The sequence below is a fragment of the Ornithorhynchus anatinus genome, chromosome 1, assembly GCF_004115215.2.
Source record: "Ornithorhynchus anatinus isolate Pmale09 chromosome 1, mOrnAna1.pri.v4, whole genome shotgun sequence".
Classification (NCBI taxonomy): Eukaryota; Metazoa; Chordata; class Mammalia; order Monotremata; family Ornithorhynchidae; genus Ornithorhynchus; species Ornithorhynchus anatinus.
The window spans coordinates 181,057,495-181,073,938 of record NC_041728.1 but is presented as its reverse complement, the minus strand read 5'-3'; the positions used below and the strand labels follow the sequence as shown (position 1 = coordinate 181,073,938).

The 16,444-nt window shown below is 52.3% G+C and overlaps 1 protein-coding gene across 1 annotated transcript in view; it reads right to left on the bottom strand.

Annotated features, from left to right (window-relative positions):
* WNT6 (Wnt family member 6) overlaps positions 1 to 16,444 on the bottom strand; it is a 31,357-nt gene that overhangs the window by 6,392 nt on the left and 8,521 nt on the right. The window contains exon 2 of the mRNA XM_029069573.2: positions 117 to 337. Coding sequence (XP_028925406.1) covers positions 117 to 337 — 221 coding nt within the window. The remainder of the gene's footprint in view (positions 1 to 116; positions 338 to 16,444) is intronic.

The following is a 16,444-nucleotide window of genomic DNA, read 5'->3' as shown; positions in this document are numbered from 1 at the left end:
TGGCCCGGCCCCCTCTTATATCTTCCTCCCCCAAGCGCTTAGTCCAGTGCTCCGCACAAAGTAAGCGCTCAATACATGCGGTTGAATGAATGAATGAAGAGTCCCCACCCTCTCACCTTGCTGCAGGATCCTTCCGAAGGCCTTGCTGTGACTGGAGCAGTTCCAGCGGCGGAATCGGAACTGAAACTGGCACTCGCGGACCCCCAGGCGTGCCCCCCGAGCCAGCTCGGCCACCAGCTCGGGCTCCGCCTGGCACAGCTCCGCCTGTCTTCCCGCCAGGCGCCGGGCCTTCCGGCAGATGCTGATGGGGTCCATCACCAGTGGACTGCCCACCGCCCTGAGGGATGGAAAACCAGCTACCGGCAGCTGTCCCGGAGCACTGTGGCCCAGAAAACCAGCTCCTAGCAGCCGCCTAGGAGCACACTGCAGCCCAGAAGATGAGCTCCTAACCGCTGCCCCGGAGCACTGCAGCCCAGGAAATGAGGTTCTAGCAGGGGGAACGCTGCAGCCGGGGAAATGAGCTCCTAACAGCTGGTCCAGAGCACTGCGGCCCAGGAAATGAGCTTCTAGCAGCCACCCTGGAGCACTGCGGCCCAGGGAATGAGCTCCTAGCAGCCACCCTGGAGCACTGCAGCCCAGGAAACGAGCTCCTCAGCAGCTGCCCCGGAGCACTGGGGCTCAATTCCCTGCCAACTCATTAAGCCCTTCCTCACCCACGCAGTCAGCCCTTCTTGCCACTTTCTCTTGCACCTGTCTGTAATCTATTAGAAGATCTGCCTCCCCTCCTAGACTGGAAGTACCTTGAGGGCAGGGATCATCGTGTCTACTAGCTCTATTGTCCCAAGCGCTCAGTAAAGTGCTCTAGCTGGCAGAGATTGCCAACTCCTTGAGGGCAGGGATCATGTCTACTAACTCTACCATAATCTCCTAAGTGCTCAGTACAGTGCTCTGCTCACAGTAGACTGTCAGCTCCTTGAGGGCAGGGATCATGAAGATGATCTAGTCAGACACTCGATGTCCCTGTCCTACATGGGGCTCACAGTCTAACTAGGAGGGAGAACAGGATATGGCTCCATTTTACATGTAGTAAGCGCTTAACAAATACCATAATTATTATTTTACAGATGAGGAAACCGAGGCCCAGAGAAGTGACTTGCCCAAACTCACATAGCAAGTAAGTGACAGAGCCAGAATTTATAATATTAATAATAATGGTATTTGTTAAGCACTTACTATATGCCAGGCACTGTACTAAGCACTGATAATAATAATTATGGCATTTGTTAAGAACTTCCTATGTGCCATGCCCTGTACTAAGCGCTGGGGTGGATACAAGCAAATCGGGTGAGACACAGTCCCTGTCTCACGTGGGGCTCACATTTTCAAGCCCCATTTTACAGATGAGGGTTCGAAACCCAGCTCTGTCACTTGTCAGCCGTGTGACTGTGGGCAAGTCACTTCACTTCTCTGGGCCTCAGTTCCCTCATCTGTAAAATGGAGATGAAAACTGTGAGCCTCACCTGGGACAACTTGATGACCCTGTATCTCCCCCAGTGCTTAGAACAGTGCCCTGCACATAGTAAGCGCTTAACAAATACCAACATTATTACTAAGGCCTTGCTGTTTCACCATACTGCTCTTCGAGGGCAGGGATTGATCCTACTAAACTCCAGTGTACTCTCCCAAGTGCTAGCATAGAGCTTTGGCACCCGGTAAGCGTTCAATTAATACTTTTTTGATTGATTGAATTGGGGAGCTGAAGAGGTTCATTCATTCATTCAATCGTACTTATTGAGCGATTACTATGTGCAGAGCACTGTACTAAGCGCTTGGAATGTACAAATCGGTAACAGAGACAGTCCCTGCCCTTTGACGGGCTTACAGTCTAATCGGGGGAGACGGACAGACAAGAACAATGGCAATAAATAGAGTCTAGGTTGGGTAGGAAGACAGAGATGGGGGGCAGGGGGGAGAGGGGGCAAATGGGAGAGAGGGCCAAGGTCTGAGCCCTCCTCTTATCTCTTTCCTCGCATCCTCAGGGGGCAGGACCGTTGACATTATCACCTCCTCCAAGCCCACTCCTCATGGAGTCAGAGAGCTGGGCTTAGAGGTTTGTGGAGGGGGGCGTCCAAGACTGTCTCTTTTCCCAGGGCAGAGAAGCAGCGTGGCCTAGTGGCTAGAGTCCAAGCCTGGGAGTCAGAAAGACTTGGGTTCTAATTCCGGCTCCACCCCTTGCCTGCTGCGTGACCTCAGACAAGTCACTTCATTTCTCTATACCTCAGTGACCTCATCTGCAAAAAAGAGATGAAGACCGTGAAAAGCAGCGTTGCCTAGTGGCTAGAGTCCGAGCCTGGGAATCAGAAAGACCTGGGTTCTAATTCCGGCTCCGCCCCTTTGCCTGCTGCGTGACTTCGGACAAGTCACTTCATTTCTCTATACCTCAGTGACCTCATCTGTAAAAAAGAGATGAAGACCATCATGAACAGGGACTGTGTTCAACCTGATGATAATAATAATAATAATAACAATGGAATTTGTTAAGTGCTTACTATGTGCAGAGCACTGTTCTAAGTATTGGGTAGAATCAGGGTCGTCAGGTTGGCCCACGTGAGGCTCACAGTATTCATCCCCATTTTAAAGATGAGATAACTGAGGCACAGAGAAGTGAAGTTACTTGCCCATAGTCACACAGCTGACAAGTGGCAGAGCCGGGATTCAAACCCATGACCTCTGACTCCCAAGCCCGGGCTCTTTCCACTGAGTCACGCTGCTTCTCGTAATGATGATGATATTTGTTAAGTGCTTACTATGTGCCAGGCGCTCTACTAAGTGCTGGGGTGGGTACAAGCAAATAGGGTTGGACCCAGTCCCTGTCCCACAAGGGGCTTGCAGCCTTAATCCCCATTTCATAGATGGGGTAACTGAGGCACAGAGAAGTGAAGTGATTTACCCGAAGTCACACAGCAGACAAGTGTGGAGCCGGGATTAGAACCCATGACCTTCTGACTTCCAGGCCCGGGCTCTAGCCACTAGGCCACGCTACTTTCCCACAAGTGATTAGGTTGCATCTACCCCAACACTTATTACAGTGCTTGGTACATAGTGCTTAACAAATACCATAAAAAAGGGAATTCTCAGGGCAGTGGGGGCACAACAGGCAGGGAATATGTCTGTTCTATTCTTATATTGTCCTCTCCCAAGCGCTTAGTACAGTGCCCTGCACACAATAAGCACTCAGTAAATACCAGTGATTTCCAACAGGACATAGTCACAGGCGGTCTCACCTACACACGGACAGACAGACACAGTAATGACAGGAGAGAGCTAAAGGAGGTGAAATGCATCTCGGAATCCTGCTGGGTGAATAATAATAGTAATAATAGTACTTATTAAGGCTTACTACATGCCAAGCCCTAAGCACAGAGGTAGGAACAAGTTACCAGGTTGGACCCCATCCCTGTCCCACATGGCACTCACACTCTTAATCCCCATTTTACAGAGGAGGGTACTGAGGCACAGAGAATTATAATAATAATCATAATGATGGTGTTTGTTAAGTGCTTACTATATGCCAGGCACTGTACTGAGCCCTGGGGTGGATACAAACAAATTAGGCTGGATACAGTCCCACATGGTGCTCCCAGCCTCAATCTCCATTTTACAGATGAGGCAACTGAGGCCCAGAGAAGTTCATTCATTCATTCATTCAATAGTATTTACTGAGCGCTTACTCTGTGCAGAGCACTGTACTAAGCGCTTGGAATGTACAAATCGGCAACAGATAGAGACAGTCCTGCACTTCGACGGGCTCACAGTCTAATTGGGGGAGACAGGCAGACAAGAACAATGGCAATAAATACAGTCAAGGGGAAGAACATCTCATAAAAACAATAGCAAATAAATAGAATCAGGGTGATGTACAGCTCATTAAACAAAATAAACAAAATAAATAGGATGATGAAGATATGTACAGTTGAGCGGACGAGTACAGTGCTGAGGGGGTGGGACGGGAGATGGGGAGGAGGAGAGGGAAAGGGGGGAGAAGAGGGTTTAGCTGCGGAGAGGTGAAAGGGGGGTAGAGGGAGCAGAGGGAAAAAGGGGGAGCTCAGTCTGGGAAGGCCTCTTGGAGGAGGTGAGCTTTAAGTAGGGATTTGAAGAGGGGAAGAGAATTAGATTGACAGAGATGAGGAGGGAGGGCATTCCAGGACCGTGGGAGGACGTGGCCCGGGGGTCGACGGCGGGATAGGCGAGACTGAGGGACTGTGAGGAGGTGGGCGGCAAAGGAGCAGAGCGTTAGGGGTGGGCGGTAGAAAGAGAGAAGGGAGGAGAGGTAGGAAGGGGCAAGGGGATGGACAGCCTCGAAGCCTAGAGTGAGGAGTTTTTGTTTTGAGCGGAGGTTGACAGGCAACCACTGGAGGTGTTTAAGAAGGGGAGTGACATGCCCAGATCGTTTCTGCGGGAAGATGAGCCGGGCAGCGGAGTGAAGAATAGACCGGAGTGGGGCGAGAGAGGAGGAAGGGAGATCAGAGAGAAGGCTGACACGGTAGTCTAGCCGGGATATAACGAGAGCCCGTAGCAGTAAGGTAGCCATTTGGGTGGAGAGGAAAGGGCGGATCTTGGCGATATTGTAACTTGCCCAAAATCACACAGTAGACAAGTGGTAGATTTGGGATTAGCACACGTGACCTGCCGACTGCCAAGTGAAGTGACTTACGCAAGGTCACACAGCAGATATGGGCAGAGCCAGGATTAGAATCCAGGTCTTTCTGACTTCCAGGCCTGTGCTCTATCCCCTGAACTGAGTGCGGGAAGGCTTCCTGGAGGGGTGATCTTGAATTTCGCTGGAGAGGCCTTCCCAGACTAACCACCCCCCTTTCCTCTTCTCCCACTCCCTTCTGCGGGGTCACCCTGACTGGCTCCCTTTGCTTTCCCCCCTCCCAGCCCCACACCACTTATGTCCGAATTGTCCATTCCAAGCACTTAGGACAGTGCTCGGCACACAGTAAGCGCTCAATAAATACCAATGAATGAATGAATATTTGTTTCGTCTTGTCTGTCTCCCCCCTTTTAGACCGCGAGCCCATCGTTGGGCAGGGATGGTCTCTATCTGTTGCTCGATTGTACATTCCAAGCGCTTAGTACAGTGCTCAGCACACAGTAAGCGCTCAATAAATACCAATGAATGAATGAATGTCCACATCTGTCATTTTATTTATTTGTATTGATGTCTGTCTCCCCGCCTCTAGACTGTAAACTCGTTGTGGGCAGGGAATGTCACTGTTTATTGTGCCGTACTTTCCCAACTGCTAAGTACAGTGCTCTGCACACAGCGAGTGCTCAATAAATACAATTGAATGAATGAATGAATGAATGTTTAGGGATCAGATAGGACAAGGAGAACCTTCTTGGGGTGAGTGGTGGGCTTCAGGGTAGGAGAGGAAGATTCTGGGGGGTGGGGAATATGTTGGGGGGTCCTAAGAAGGCCAGTTGGACCAGACCCGGGGTGGGGGGTTGGGGAGAAGGGTGGGGGAGGAGAGCGAGGTGGGAGGGAGGGTGGCTAGTTGGGACCAACAGCTCAATGTTAATCTGGAGAATGTGTCCAGTGGGGTCAGTCAGAGGTCAAGCCCAGGGCCTGGGGCAAGGGACTTTTTAAAATTTTTTATTTTATGGTATTTATTAAGCTCTTACTATGTGTCAGGCACTGTTCTAGGCACTGGGGTAAATACAAACTAATCAGGTTGGACACAGCCCCTGTCCCACATGGAGCTCACAGTCTTCATCCCCATTTTACCAGTGAGGTAACTGAGGCACAGAGAATAACAATAATAAATAATAATGGTACTTGTTAAGGGCTTACGATGTGTCAAGCACTGTTGTAAGCGCTGGGGGAGATACAAGGAAATCAGGTTGGGCACGTCCCATGGGGCTCACATTCTTCATCCTCATTTTCCAGATGAGGTAACTAAGGCCCAGAGATGTGAAGTGACTTGCCCAAAGTCACACAGCAGACACCTTGGAAAACCGGAAGGAAAAGAGGAAACGGATGCTCTCTTGTGGATCAGAGCTCAGTGAAGATTACCCCAAGGAGAATGATTCGTCATCGTAAATTCCCGAGAAAAGCCCTCGTAGCGTTGGGTTTCACTCCCATCTCCCAGGAGGAGTTGGGAGGCGTCGCGGCGTAGTGGAGAGAGCAGGGGCCTGGGAGTCAGAAGGACCTTCATTCTTTCATTCAGTCGTATTTATTGAGTGCTTCCTGTCTACAAAGCACTTTACTAAGCGCTTGCTTAGTGGAAAGAGCCGGGGCTTGGGAGTCAGAGGTCGTGGGTTCTAATTCCAGCTCCACCGCTTGTCAGCTGTGTGACTTTGGGCAAAGTCACTTCACTTCTCTGTGCCTCAGTGACCTCATCTGGAAAATGGGGATTAAGACTTTGAGTACCGTGTGGGACAACCTGATGACCTTGTATCTACCCCAGCAGTTAGAACAGTGCTTGGCACATAGTAAGCGCTTAACAAATACCATCATCATTATTATTATTACAATATAATAACAAAGAGCACGGGTTTTGGAGTCAGGGCTCCTGAGTTCGAATCCCAGCTCTGTCACTTGTCAGCTGTGTGACTTTGGGCAAGTCACTTAACTTCTCTGTGCCTCAGTTCCCTCATCTGTAAAATGGGGATTAAGACTGTGAGCCCCACGTGGGACAACCTGATTCCCCTGTGTTTACCCCAGTGCTTAGAACAGTGCTCTGCACATAGTAAGCGCTTAACAAATACCAACATTTTACCCACAGCAAGCTCACAGTCGAGAGGGGGAGCTCACAGTCTGGGTTCTAATCCTGGCTCCGCCACTTGTCTGCTGTGTGACCTTGGGCAAGCCACTTCACTTCTCTGGGCCTCGGTTCCCTCATCTGGAAAAATGGGGAGTAAGAGTGTGAGCCCTGTAATCCTGGACAGGGATTGTGTCCAACCTGATTATCTTGTATCTACCCCAGCACTTAGAACAGTGCTTGGCATATAGTAAGCACTTAATAAATACTATTATTATTATTAGGTGGCAGAGCTGGGATGGGAATCCACATCCTTCTAGCTACCATTCACTAAACCATGCTGCTTCTCAAAGAAGTGAAGTGGCTTGCCTGAGGTCACACAGCTGACAAGTGGGGGATCCGGATTTGAACCCAGGTCCTTTGGACTCCCAGGCCCGGGCTCTATCCACTAGGCTATGCTGCTCCCCATTTCAAGAATGGTCTAGATGATCTTATAGAGAAGCAGCGTGGCTCAGTGGAAAGAGCACGGGCTTTGGAGTCAGAGGTCATGGGTTCGAATCCTGGCTCGGCCACTTGTCAGCTGTGTGACTTTGGGCAAGTCACTTAACTTCTCGGTGCCTCAGTTACCTCATCTGTAAAATGGGGATTAAGACTGTGAGCCCCACGTGGGACAACCCGACTCCCCTGTGTCTACCCCAGCGCTTAGAACAGTGCTTGGCACATAGTAAGCGCTTAACAAATACCAACATTATTGAGGTAGAGATGTGGACGTCAGAGGAGGCCAAAGTGGGGCGAGGGCCAGAGGAATGGGGACCATGGGTTAGGCCACTCCTCCCAGATTCCTTCATTCCTATGCTCTCTTGGGGTTCCCCAGATTAAGATCACCCCCAGTCTGTGTTCCAGTTTGGGGGGGCACAGGGCAAGGCTACGGGGGAGCAGAGAAGTGGCACGGGGGTTAGTGGGCAGAGTCCAACCTTGCCTGAGGTTGCCACTCTCTGCCAACTGAATCCCCTACCTCTTTCTCTAACCCCTAGCCTTTCCCCCAAACCTGTTCCCCTCAGAACTCCCAGCTTTTTTTTATGGTATTTGTTAAGCACTTACTACGTACCAGAGCGCTGTAATAATAATAATAATTTTGTACTTGTTAAGCGCTTAGTATGTGCCAAGCACTATTGTAAGCACTGGGGTGGATACAAGGCAATCAGGTTGGACACAGTCTCTGTCCCACATGGGGCTTAACCTCTAAGGAGAAGCAGCGTGGCTCAGTGGAAAGAGCACGGGCTTTGGAGTCAGAGGTCATGAGTTCGAATCCCAGCTCTGCCACTTGTCTGCTGTGTGACCTTGGGCAAGTCACTTCACTTCCTCTGTGCCTCAGTTACCTCATCTGTAAAATGGGGATGAAGACTGTGAGCTCCACGTGGAACAACCTGATTCCCCTGTGTCTACCCCAGCGCTTAGAACAGTGCTCGGCACATAGTAAGCGCTTAACAAATACCAACATTATTAAGGAGGGAGTAGGATTAATTCCCATTTTATAGATGAGGAAACTGAGGCATAAAGAAGTGAAGTGACTTGCCCAAGGTCACACAGCAGGCAGGTGTCAGAGCCAGGATTAGAACCCACATCCCTTGACGCCCAAGTCGAGCTCTTGCCACTAGGCCATAATTCTTCTCTGTACTAAGTGCTGAGGTAGATACAAGGTTGCACACAGTTCCTGCCCCACAAGGGGCTCACATTCCTAATCCCCATTTCCCAGATGAGGTAACTGAGGCCCAGAGAAGCACAGTGACTTGCCCAATTTATTGATTTCTAGTAATGTCTGTCTCCCCCTCTAGACTGTAAGCTCACTGTGGGCAGGGAACGAGTCTGTTTATTCTATTGTCCGCTTTCAAGTGCTTAATATAGTGCCCAGGGCTTGGTACAATGCAAAGTGCTTAGTACAGTGCCTGGAACATAATAAGTGCTTAACAAATACCATAATTATAATTATTAGTACAGTGTTCTGCACCCAGTAAGTGCTCAAAAAATAATAATAATAATAATCGTGGTATTTGTTACCATGAGTGCCACGCACTGTACTTAGCGCCAGGGTGGATACAAGCAAATAGGGTTGGACACAGCCCCTGTCCCACGTGGGGCTCACACTCTTCATCCCCATTTTCCAGATAAGGGAACTGAGGCCCAGAGAAGTGAAGTGACTTGCCCAAGGTCACCCAGCAGACAAGTGGCTGAGGAGGCATTAGAACCCGTGGACTTCTGCCTCCCGTGCAGGTCTCCGAGGGGGCAAGCAGCGGAGCCAGGATGAGAACCCAGGTCCTCCTGACTCCCAGGCCCTGGCTCTATCCACCAGGCCACACTGCTCCCCCCGGCTCCCGGGCTCTCCCCTTCTCCAGACCTCCCTGTTTCTCTTTGTCTGAAGCCTGGAGCCCAGGACGCCCCCACGGTTGGCAGGCTCGTATCTGCTCAAGGCCGCTCCTGGCCCCCTCCCCTTCCGCAGATGCCCCCTCCGCTCCCCGGCCGGGGCTGTGTGTGGAGGGTAGTGGTCCCTATCTCTTGGCCGGATTGGGGAGTGGCAAACACAACACAGGCACACACAAACACACAGGCACACACACACACACAGAGACACGGGGAGGGCACTGGAGGCAGAGGGGGAGGGCGTGAGCAGGGCCCTTGGCTGAGGAAAGCCTGGGGGGGTGGGGGAGCCAAGGGGTGGAGAGGGAGGGCGAGAGGGTATGTCTGAGCCCCAGGCCCAGCTCCCTTGCCTGGCTGGGTGCCCAGGATTACAGGGTTGTTTATGAGTCGCTGAGGCCTCGGGGTTGGTGGTGGTGGATTTGGGGGGGGGGATGGAGGGGGAAAAGCAGCTGGCCAGAGGAGGGAGTGGAACATAGTCATTCATTCACTCCATCATATTTATTAAGCGCTTACTGTCTGCAGAGCGCTATAGTAAGCACTTGGGAAAGTACAATACAGCAATAAAGAGTGACAATCCCTGCCCAAGATGAGCTCATAGTCTAGAGAGGCGGGGGAGACAGACATGAATATAAATAAACAGACATCAATATAATAATTATGGGACTTGTTAAGTGCTTACTATGTGTCAAGCACTGTTTTAAGCATTGGGGTTGATACAAGATAATCAGGTTGGACACAGTCCCTGTCCCGCTGGGGCTCGCAGTCTTAATCTCCATTTTACAGATGAGGTAACTGAGGGCCAGAGAAGTGAAGTGACTTGCCCAAGGTCACAGAGCAGACTCATGGCAGAGCGGATCTTCTGACTCCCAGGCCGGGGCTCTTGCCACTAGGCCATGCTGCTTCTCATCTTTTTATAAATAAATAACGTTGGTATTTGTTAAGCGCTTACTATGTGCAGAGCACTGTTCTAAGCGCTGAAGTCTCTGGCGTGCCCCCCTCCCTTCCAGAAGAATCGCCACAGGTGTCCGTCTCACCCCTCTATACTGTGAGCCCGTCGTGGGAAGGGATTGTCTCTCTTCATTGCTGTATTGTACATTCCAAACGCTCAGTACAGTGCTCTGCACACAGTAAGCATTCAATTAATATGACTGAATGAATGAGTGAATGAACGGTGCCCTCAAGACCCACCGCCAAGGCCACCTCTAAGATCAACTTCCTCTCTGGCTCCTGAGGGGTGTGCGGCCTGGACATGGGGGGGGATGGGGAGGGGGCCGCCGGGGGTGGCGAGGGGAAGATAAGGAGAGCAGGGAAGAAGGGGACCGAAGGGCAGGGGGGAACCCGAACACGAGGCAAGGCCCGGTTGGCCTGGCCAGCAGGTTTCCCCACCCCGTAGCTGGGGAGAAGTGAAACACGAAAGGGACCGCACCGAAGCGGAAATTGTACCCACCACCCCCACCCCCGTCTCCTGGCCCGGTCTGGCCTGACCCCAAGACCCCCCGCTTCTTTCTGGCATCGCAGCTGCGAGGCCCGGCCGAGGCGGGGAGGACGGGCTGGGCGCGTTCCTGGGAGAGACAAGCATGGGCAGGAACATGGGTACACACACATGACCAAGGAAGCCCACGTGGATTCCCACAGAGACGCTCCGAGGCACTCAGAGCCAAGGGTGCACCAGTCGGACACAAACACGCAAAGACGCACACGGTGTTACATGCATATGCGTGTACATATGTTACATATACAGGGCGAAGCGGATAGCACACGGGCCTGGGAGTCAGGAGGCTGTGGGTTCTAATCCCGGCTCCCCCACCTGTCTGCTGTGTGACCTTGGGAAAACCACTGAACTTCTCTGGGCTTCAGTGACCTCATCTGGAAAATGGGGATTAAGACTGTGAACCTCAAGTGGGACCACCTGATTACCTCGTATCTACCCCAGAGCTTAGAACAATGCCTGGCATACAGTAAGTGCTTAACAAATACCATTATTATTATTGCTATTATATACACTGTTACAGATGCATCTACAGTGCTACATATGTACGTACATATCTACGTGTACGCACATGAATACATGGACAAACCCATTGCCCAAGAAAAGCTGGTGGGAAGCCGCGTGGCTCAGTGGAAAGAGCCTGGGCTTGGGAGTCAGAGGTCATGGGTTCTAATCCCACTATCAGTTGTGTGACTTTGGGCAAGCCACTTCACTTCTCTGGGCCTCGGTTACCTCATCTGTAAAATAGGGTTGAAGACTTTGAGCCCCACATGGGACAACCTGATAACCTTGTATCCCCCCTACAGCTTAGAACAGTGCTTGGCACATAGTAAGCACTTAACAAATACCATCATCATCATCATCATGTAAACATTCACCTAGACAAACATACATACATAGACCCACATATGTACTTATGGTACTTGTTAAGCATTTCCTATGTGGCAAGCACTGTTCTAAGCACTGGGTAGGTAGATAGAAGTTAATCAGTTGGGCACAATCCCACATGGGACTCTCACACATTCACCCACACAAACTTGGAAAGATGCATACACATTTATGCACACGCTGGACAGACCTCCTCCCCCCAACACACACACCTAGGCCGAGACACGCTCATATAAGCACGCATGAATGTATACCACTTACACAGAGACACGCATCTAAAGGATCCCATGTAGAGGCTCCCATTCATTCATTCAATCGCATTTATTGAGCATTTACTGTGTGCAAAGCCCTGTAACAAACGCTTGGGAGAGGGCCAGAGAATGATAAACACCCCCTCACACAACCTCACCCCCACAGATGCAAACACACAGACCACCCCGAAAGTACAAACACGCAAGGACAGGGGAGCAAACACACAAACACACACTACACACTTATCCTCCTCTGTTCCTCTGCATCTTCCCCTCCCGGTTCTAACCCTGCTGGTCTGCCCATCCCTTGGAAGACCCATCCCGCCCCAAGGGCCTAAATTGGGAGGTTGGGATGGGGGTCCCTCCCATGTCCCCCCCACCCCGTCCTTCCCTGGGGGGGCATCAGTCCACCAAAGAGGGGAGAACCGACACACCCAACCTCTGAACGCGGCCCAAAAGTTCCAGCCCAGAGCTGCCCCTGTTTCCCGGGGTTGGGGGGCTGCCCCTCCTCTGCAGTGGGTGGGGTGGGGGTCCTGGCTCGGCTCCCCGCCTTTTGGGAGCCGGGAGAGGGAGCCCCGCGCCCTGGGGCCTTGGGTGGGGGCTGGGGGAGGAGGGAGTGGGGGGGGACGAGGGACAGAAAAATGTTGCCAGACGACTGCGTCTGCATCTGTGGCTGTGGAGGGGGCCGGGGCCGGGCCCGGGCCTGTGCCCACCCGCCCAGCCTAGCCCGCCTGCCTCGCTCCCTAATTACTACTCGGCGCCCTCTCCGCCCCCTGCCACATCAAAGCCAGCCATGCCCCGTCTCCCTTAACCCCTGCCTCCCCACCCACCCAACCCCGGCCCCCTCCCCACCCCCCTTGACCTCAGCCCGTCCTCTCTTCGCTCCTGGCCTTCGGCTTTCCTCTCCCGCTAATCCCCCCAACCCTGGCCATCTACAGAAGCGGCCTAGTGGAAAGAGCCCAGGCCTGGGAGCTGGGTTCTAATCCCTGCTCCTCCACTTGTCCGCCGGGTGACCTTGAGCAAGTCACTTGTCTTCTACGGGCCTCAGTGACCTCATCCGGAAAATGGGGATTAAGAGTGGGAGCCTCAGGGGGTCAGGGGCTGTGTGCAACCTAATTATCTTGGATCTGCCCCAGCACTCAGTATGGGGCCTGGAACATTGGAAGTGCTTAATAAATGCCATTTTTTTTAAAAAAAAAGGAGGCTTGTAATTTTCATTCAATCATTCATTTATTGAGCGCTTACTGTGTGCAGAGAACTGTACTAAGCTCTTGGGAGAGTAGGATAGAACAATAAACGGACACATTCCCTGCCCACAGTGAGTTTACAACCTAGATTGGGATTAGTTTGGGACTCTCTTCCAGTCTAATTTGGGACTCTGGGTTTCCTGGGGTCTCCCACTACGAGATCTGGAAGACCAGGACTTGAGACCCCTCCCCATCTGAACTGGGAAAAGGATCCCTCCAGTATGGATGCCGGGGGGGAGGCTCTGACTGTTCTCCCCCCTCTAGACTGTAAATTCATTGTGGGCAGGGAATGGTGTCCGCTCATTGTTAAACTGGACTCTCCCAAGCGCTTCATACAGTGTTCTGCACACAGTAAGCCCTCAATAAACATGATTAAATGAATGAATGATAATAATGGTATTTATTAAGCACTTACTATGTGCCAGTCACTATACTAAGCGCTGGGATGGATACAAGCAAATCAGGTTGGACACAGTCCCTGTCCCACCTGGGGCTCACAGTCTCAATCCCCATTTTACAGATGAGGCCGCTGAGGCCCAGAGAAGTGAAGTGACTTGCTCAAGGCCACACAGCAGACAAGTGGCGGATCCGGGATTAGAACCATGACCTTCTGACTCCCAGGCCCAGGCTCTAGCCACAACGCCATGCTGTTTCACATGATCTCGCCTCTCTCACCGCCGACCACTCGCCCACGTCCTGCCTCTGGCCTGGAATGCCCTCCCTCCTCTAATCCCACAGACAATGACTCTCCCCAGCTTCAAAGCCTTATTGAAGGTGCACCTCCTCCCAGAGGCCTTCCCAGACTAAGCCCCACTTTTCCTCATCTCCCACCCCTTTCTGCATCACCCTGACTGGCTCCCTTTGCTCTTCCCCCTTCCCAGCCTCGCACCACTTACGTCCATACCTGCAATTGTATTTATTTGTATTGATGTCTGCCTCCCCCACTCAGGACAGTAAACTCTGGGTAGGAAATGTTACCGTTTACTGTTGTATTGTACTTTCCCAAGTGCTTACTACAGTGCGCTGCACACAGTAAATGCTCAATAAATACGATTGAATGAATGAATGAGTGAATGAAGGGTTGGGTCACGGACCCTTCACAGAATTTCCTCCCACCGTCGCCCACCCGGGCCCGGCTGGGTTCCAGGGTCAGGAGAGGACCATGAGGGTGGGATACAGAGGAGGAGAAAGAAGAGGGGGTGATGGCGCAGTGAAGATTCAGGGTAGGGCGGAGCTAGTCGGGGGAGGAGAGGGAAAGCGGGAAGGGACAGACGACCCACCCAGAAGCCAAAGTCACCTTCCTGCCTACCTCCGTCTGCCTTTTTGCCCTCTAGGTTTCTCCTTCAGAAGCAGCGTGGCTGGTGGATATTGCCCAGGCCTGGGAGTCAGCTAGACCTGGGTTCTAATCCCAACTCCACCACATATCTGCTGTGCAATCTTGGGCAACTCGAGAGTCAGAGGACATGGGTTTTAATCCCAGCTCTGCCACTTGTCTGCTGTGTGACCTTGGGCAAGTTGCTTAACTTCCCTGTGCCTCAGTTACCTCATCTGTAAAATGGGGATTAAAAGTGTGAGCTCCATGTGGGACAACCTAATTATCCTGTATCTGCCCCAGCGCTTTGAACAGTGCTTAGCACATAGTAAACGCTTAACAAATATCATTATTATTATCATTATTCTCTGGGCCTCAGTTCCCTCATTCATTCATTCATTCAATCATATTTATGGAGCGCTTACTGTGTGCAGGGCACTGGACTAAGCACTTGGAAAGTATAATTGTAACACAGGAATTGAGACTGTGAGCCCCATGTGGGACAGGGATGGTCTCCAACCCTATTTGCTTGTATCCACCCCAGCGCTTAGTACAGTGCCTGGCACATAGTAAGTGCAGAACAAATATCATAATTATGATTATTTGTGGATAGAACCTGGCCCTGGGAGTTAGAAGGACCTGGGTTCTAATCCCTCTCCGCCACATGTCTGCTGTGTGACCTTGGGCAAGTCACTTAACTTCTCTGGGCCTCAGTTACCTCACCTGTAAAGTGGGTATTGAGACTGTGAGTCCCATGGGGGACAGGGACTGTGACCAACTTGATTAACTTATATCACATAATAAATTTGACTGGCTTGTATCTACCCCAGTGTTTAGTACAGTATCTGCCACATAGTAAGTGCTTAACAAATACCATCATCATTATTATTATTATACAAGCAAATAGAGTTGGACACAGTCCCTGTCCCATGTGGGGCTCACAGTCTCAATCCCCATTTTGCAGATGAGAGAACTGAGGCCCAGAGAAATGAAGTGACTTGCCCGAGGTCACCCAGCAGACAATTAACAGAGCCCAGGATTAGAACCCAGGTCCTTCTGACTCCCACACCCGGGTTCTAGCCACTAAGCCACACTGCTTCTATGGAGGCTCTGTGTCCCATCCCCCTTCTGAGGACCCCTGGCCTTCCCTCCCTCCCTGCCCTTCTCTGGACTGTTGTGTCCTGGTCTGACCCACCCCTTTCCAAGCCACCCCCCTCACCCAGCAAGAGTCCCGGATTCTGGAAAATCCCCCCCGGCACAGGCCCCAGGGAGCTCGGCCTCCCCCTCTCCCTCGGCCCCCTCTCCCACCCTCCCACTCAGTCTTCTGGGTCGCTTCCACGTCCAGCAGGGGAGGCAAGGTCGACCCACCCCCACCCCCCTACACACACGCTCTGGCCAGGCTATGGTGGGCACAGGGCAAGCCCGGCCTGGGTCTCCAGCCGCCCTTCCCCGCCCCTTCCCCGACCCCTGCCCTTTCCTGCTCACAGCGCCATTGTCTTCCCCGGGAGCTGCTGCCAAGGCCGGGGGGTGGCGGGGGGAGAACTGTGGGGGGTAGGGGGGCACGGCCCTCGAGCTGGGCGGAGGGGCCGGTGCCAGGACCCCCGGGCCGGGGTAGGAACGTGGGCGGGAGGTCGGCCCGCCAGGGAGAGCAGGGGAGAGGGGAGGAATGGGCGGTCAGCTGGGGGTCAGGAAGCCTCTTTCCAGCAAGGCCTCACTCCCGGGCAAGGATGAGGGCCCCCCATCCTCCACCCCCTCCACCATATCCCCCCCTCTCCTCCCCCTTGGGAGCAGGGTCGGGGGGGAGCCAGGGAGTGGGGAGGACCAGAGGAAAGGAAAAAGGCTGGGGTTGGGTTTTTCCTAGAGGAACTGGGTGAGGGCTGCTTTGTATCAGAAAATAAAACCGACAAAGAGGGAGTGATGAAGGGACAAAGAGAAGAAGGGCGGAAGGAGTCGGGGGGGCGGGTGGTAGTGGGCTTGGGGAGAACCTAGGGGAGACAGAGACAGAGACAGAAAGGCAGAGGGGCGGTTGAAGTTGAGGGTTTGGTTGGTGTCCAGGGACCCTCGCCTTCTTCAAC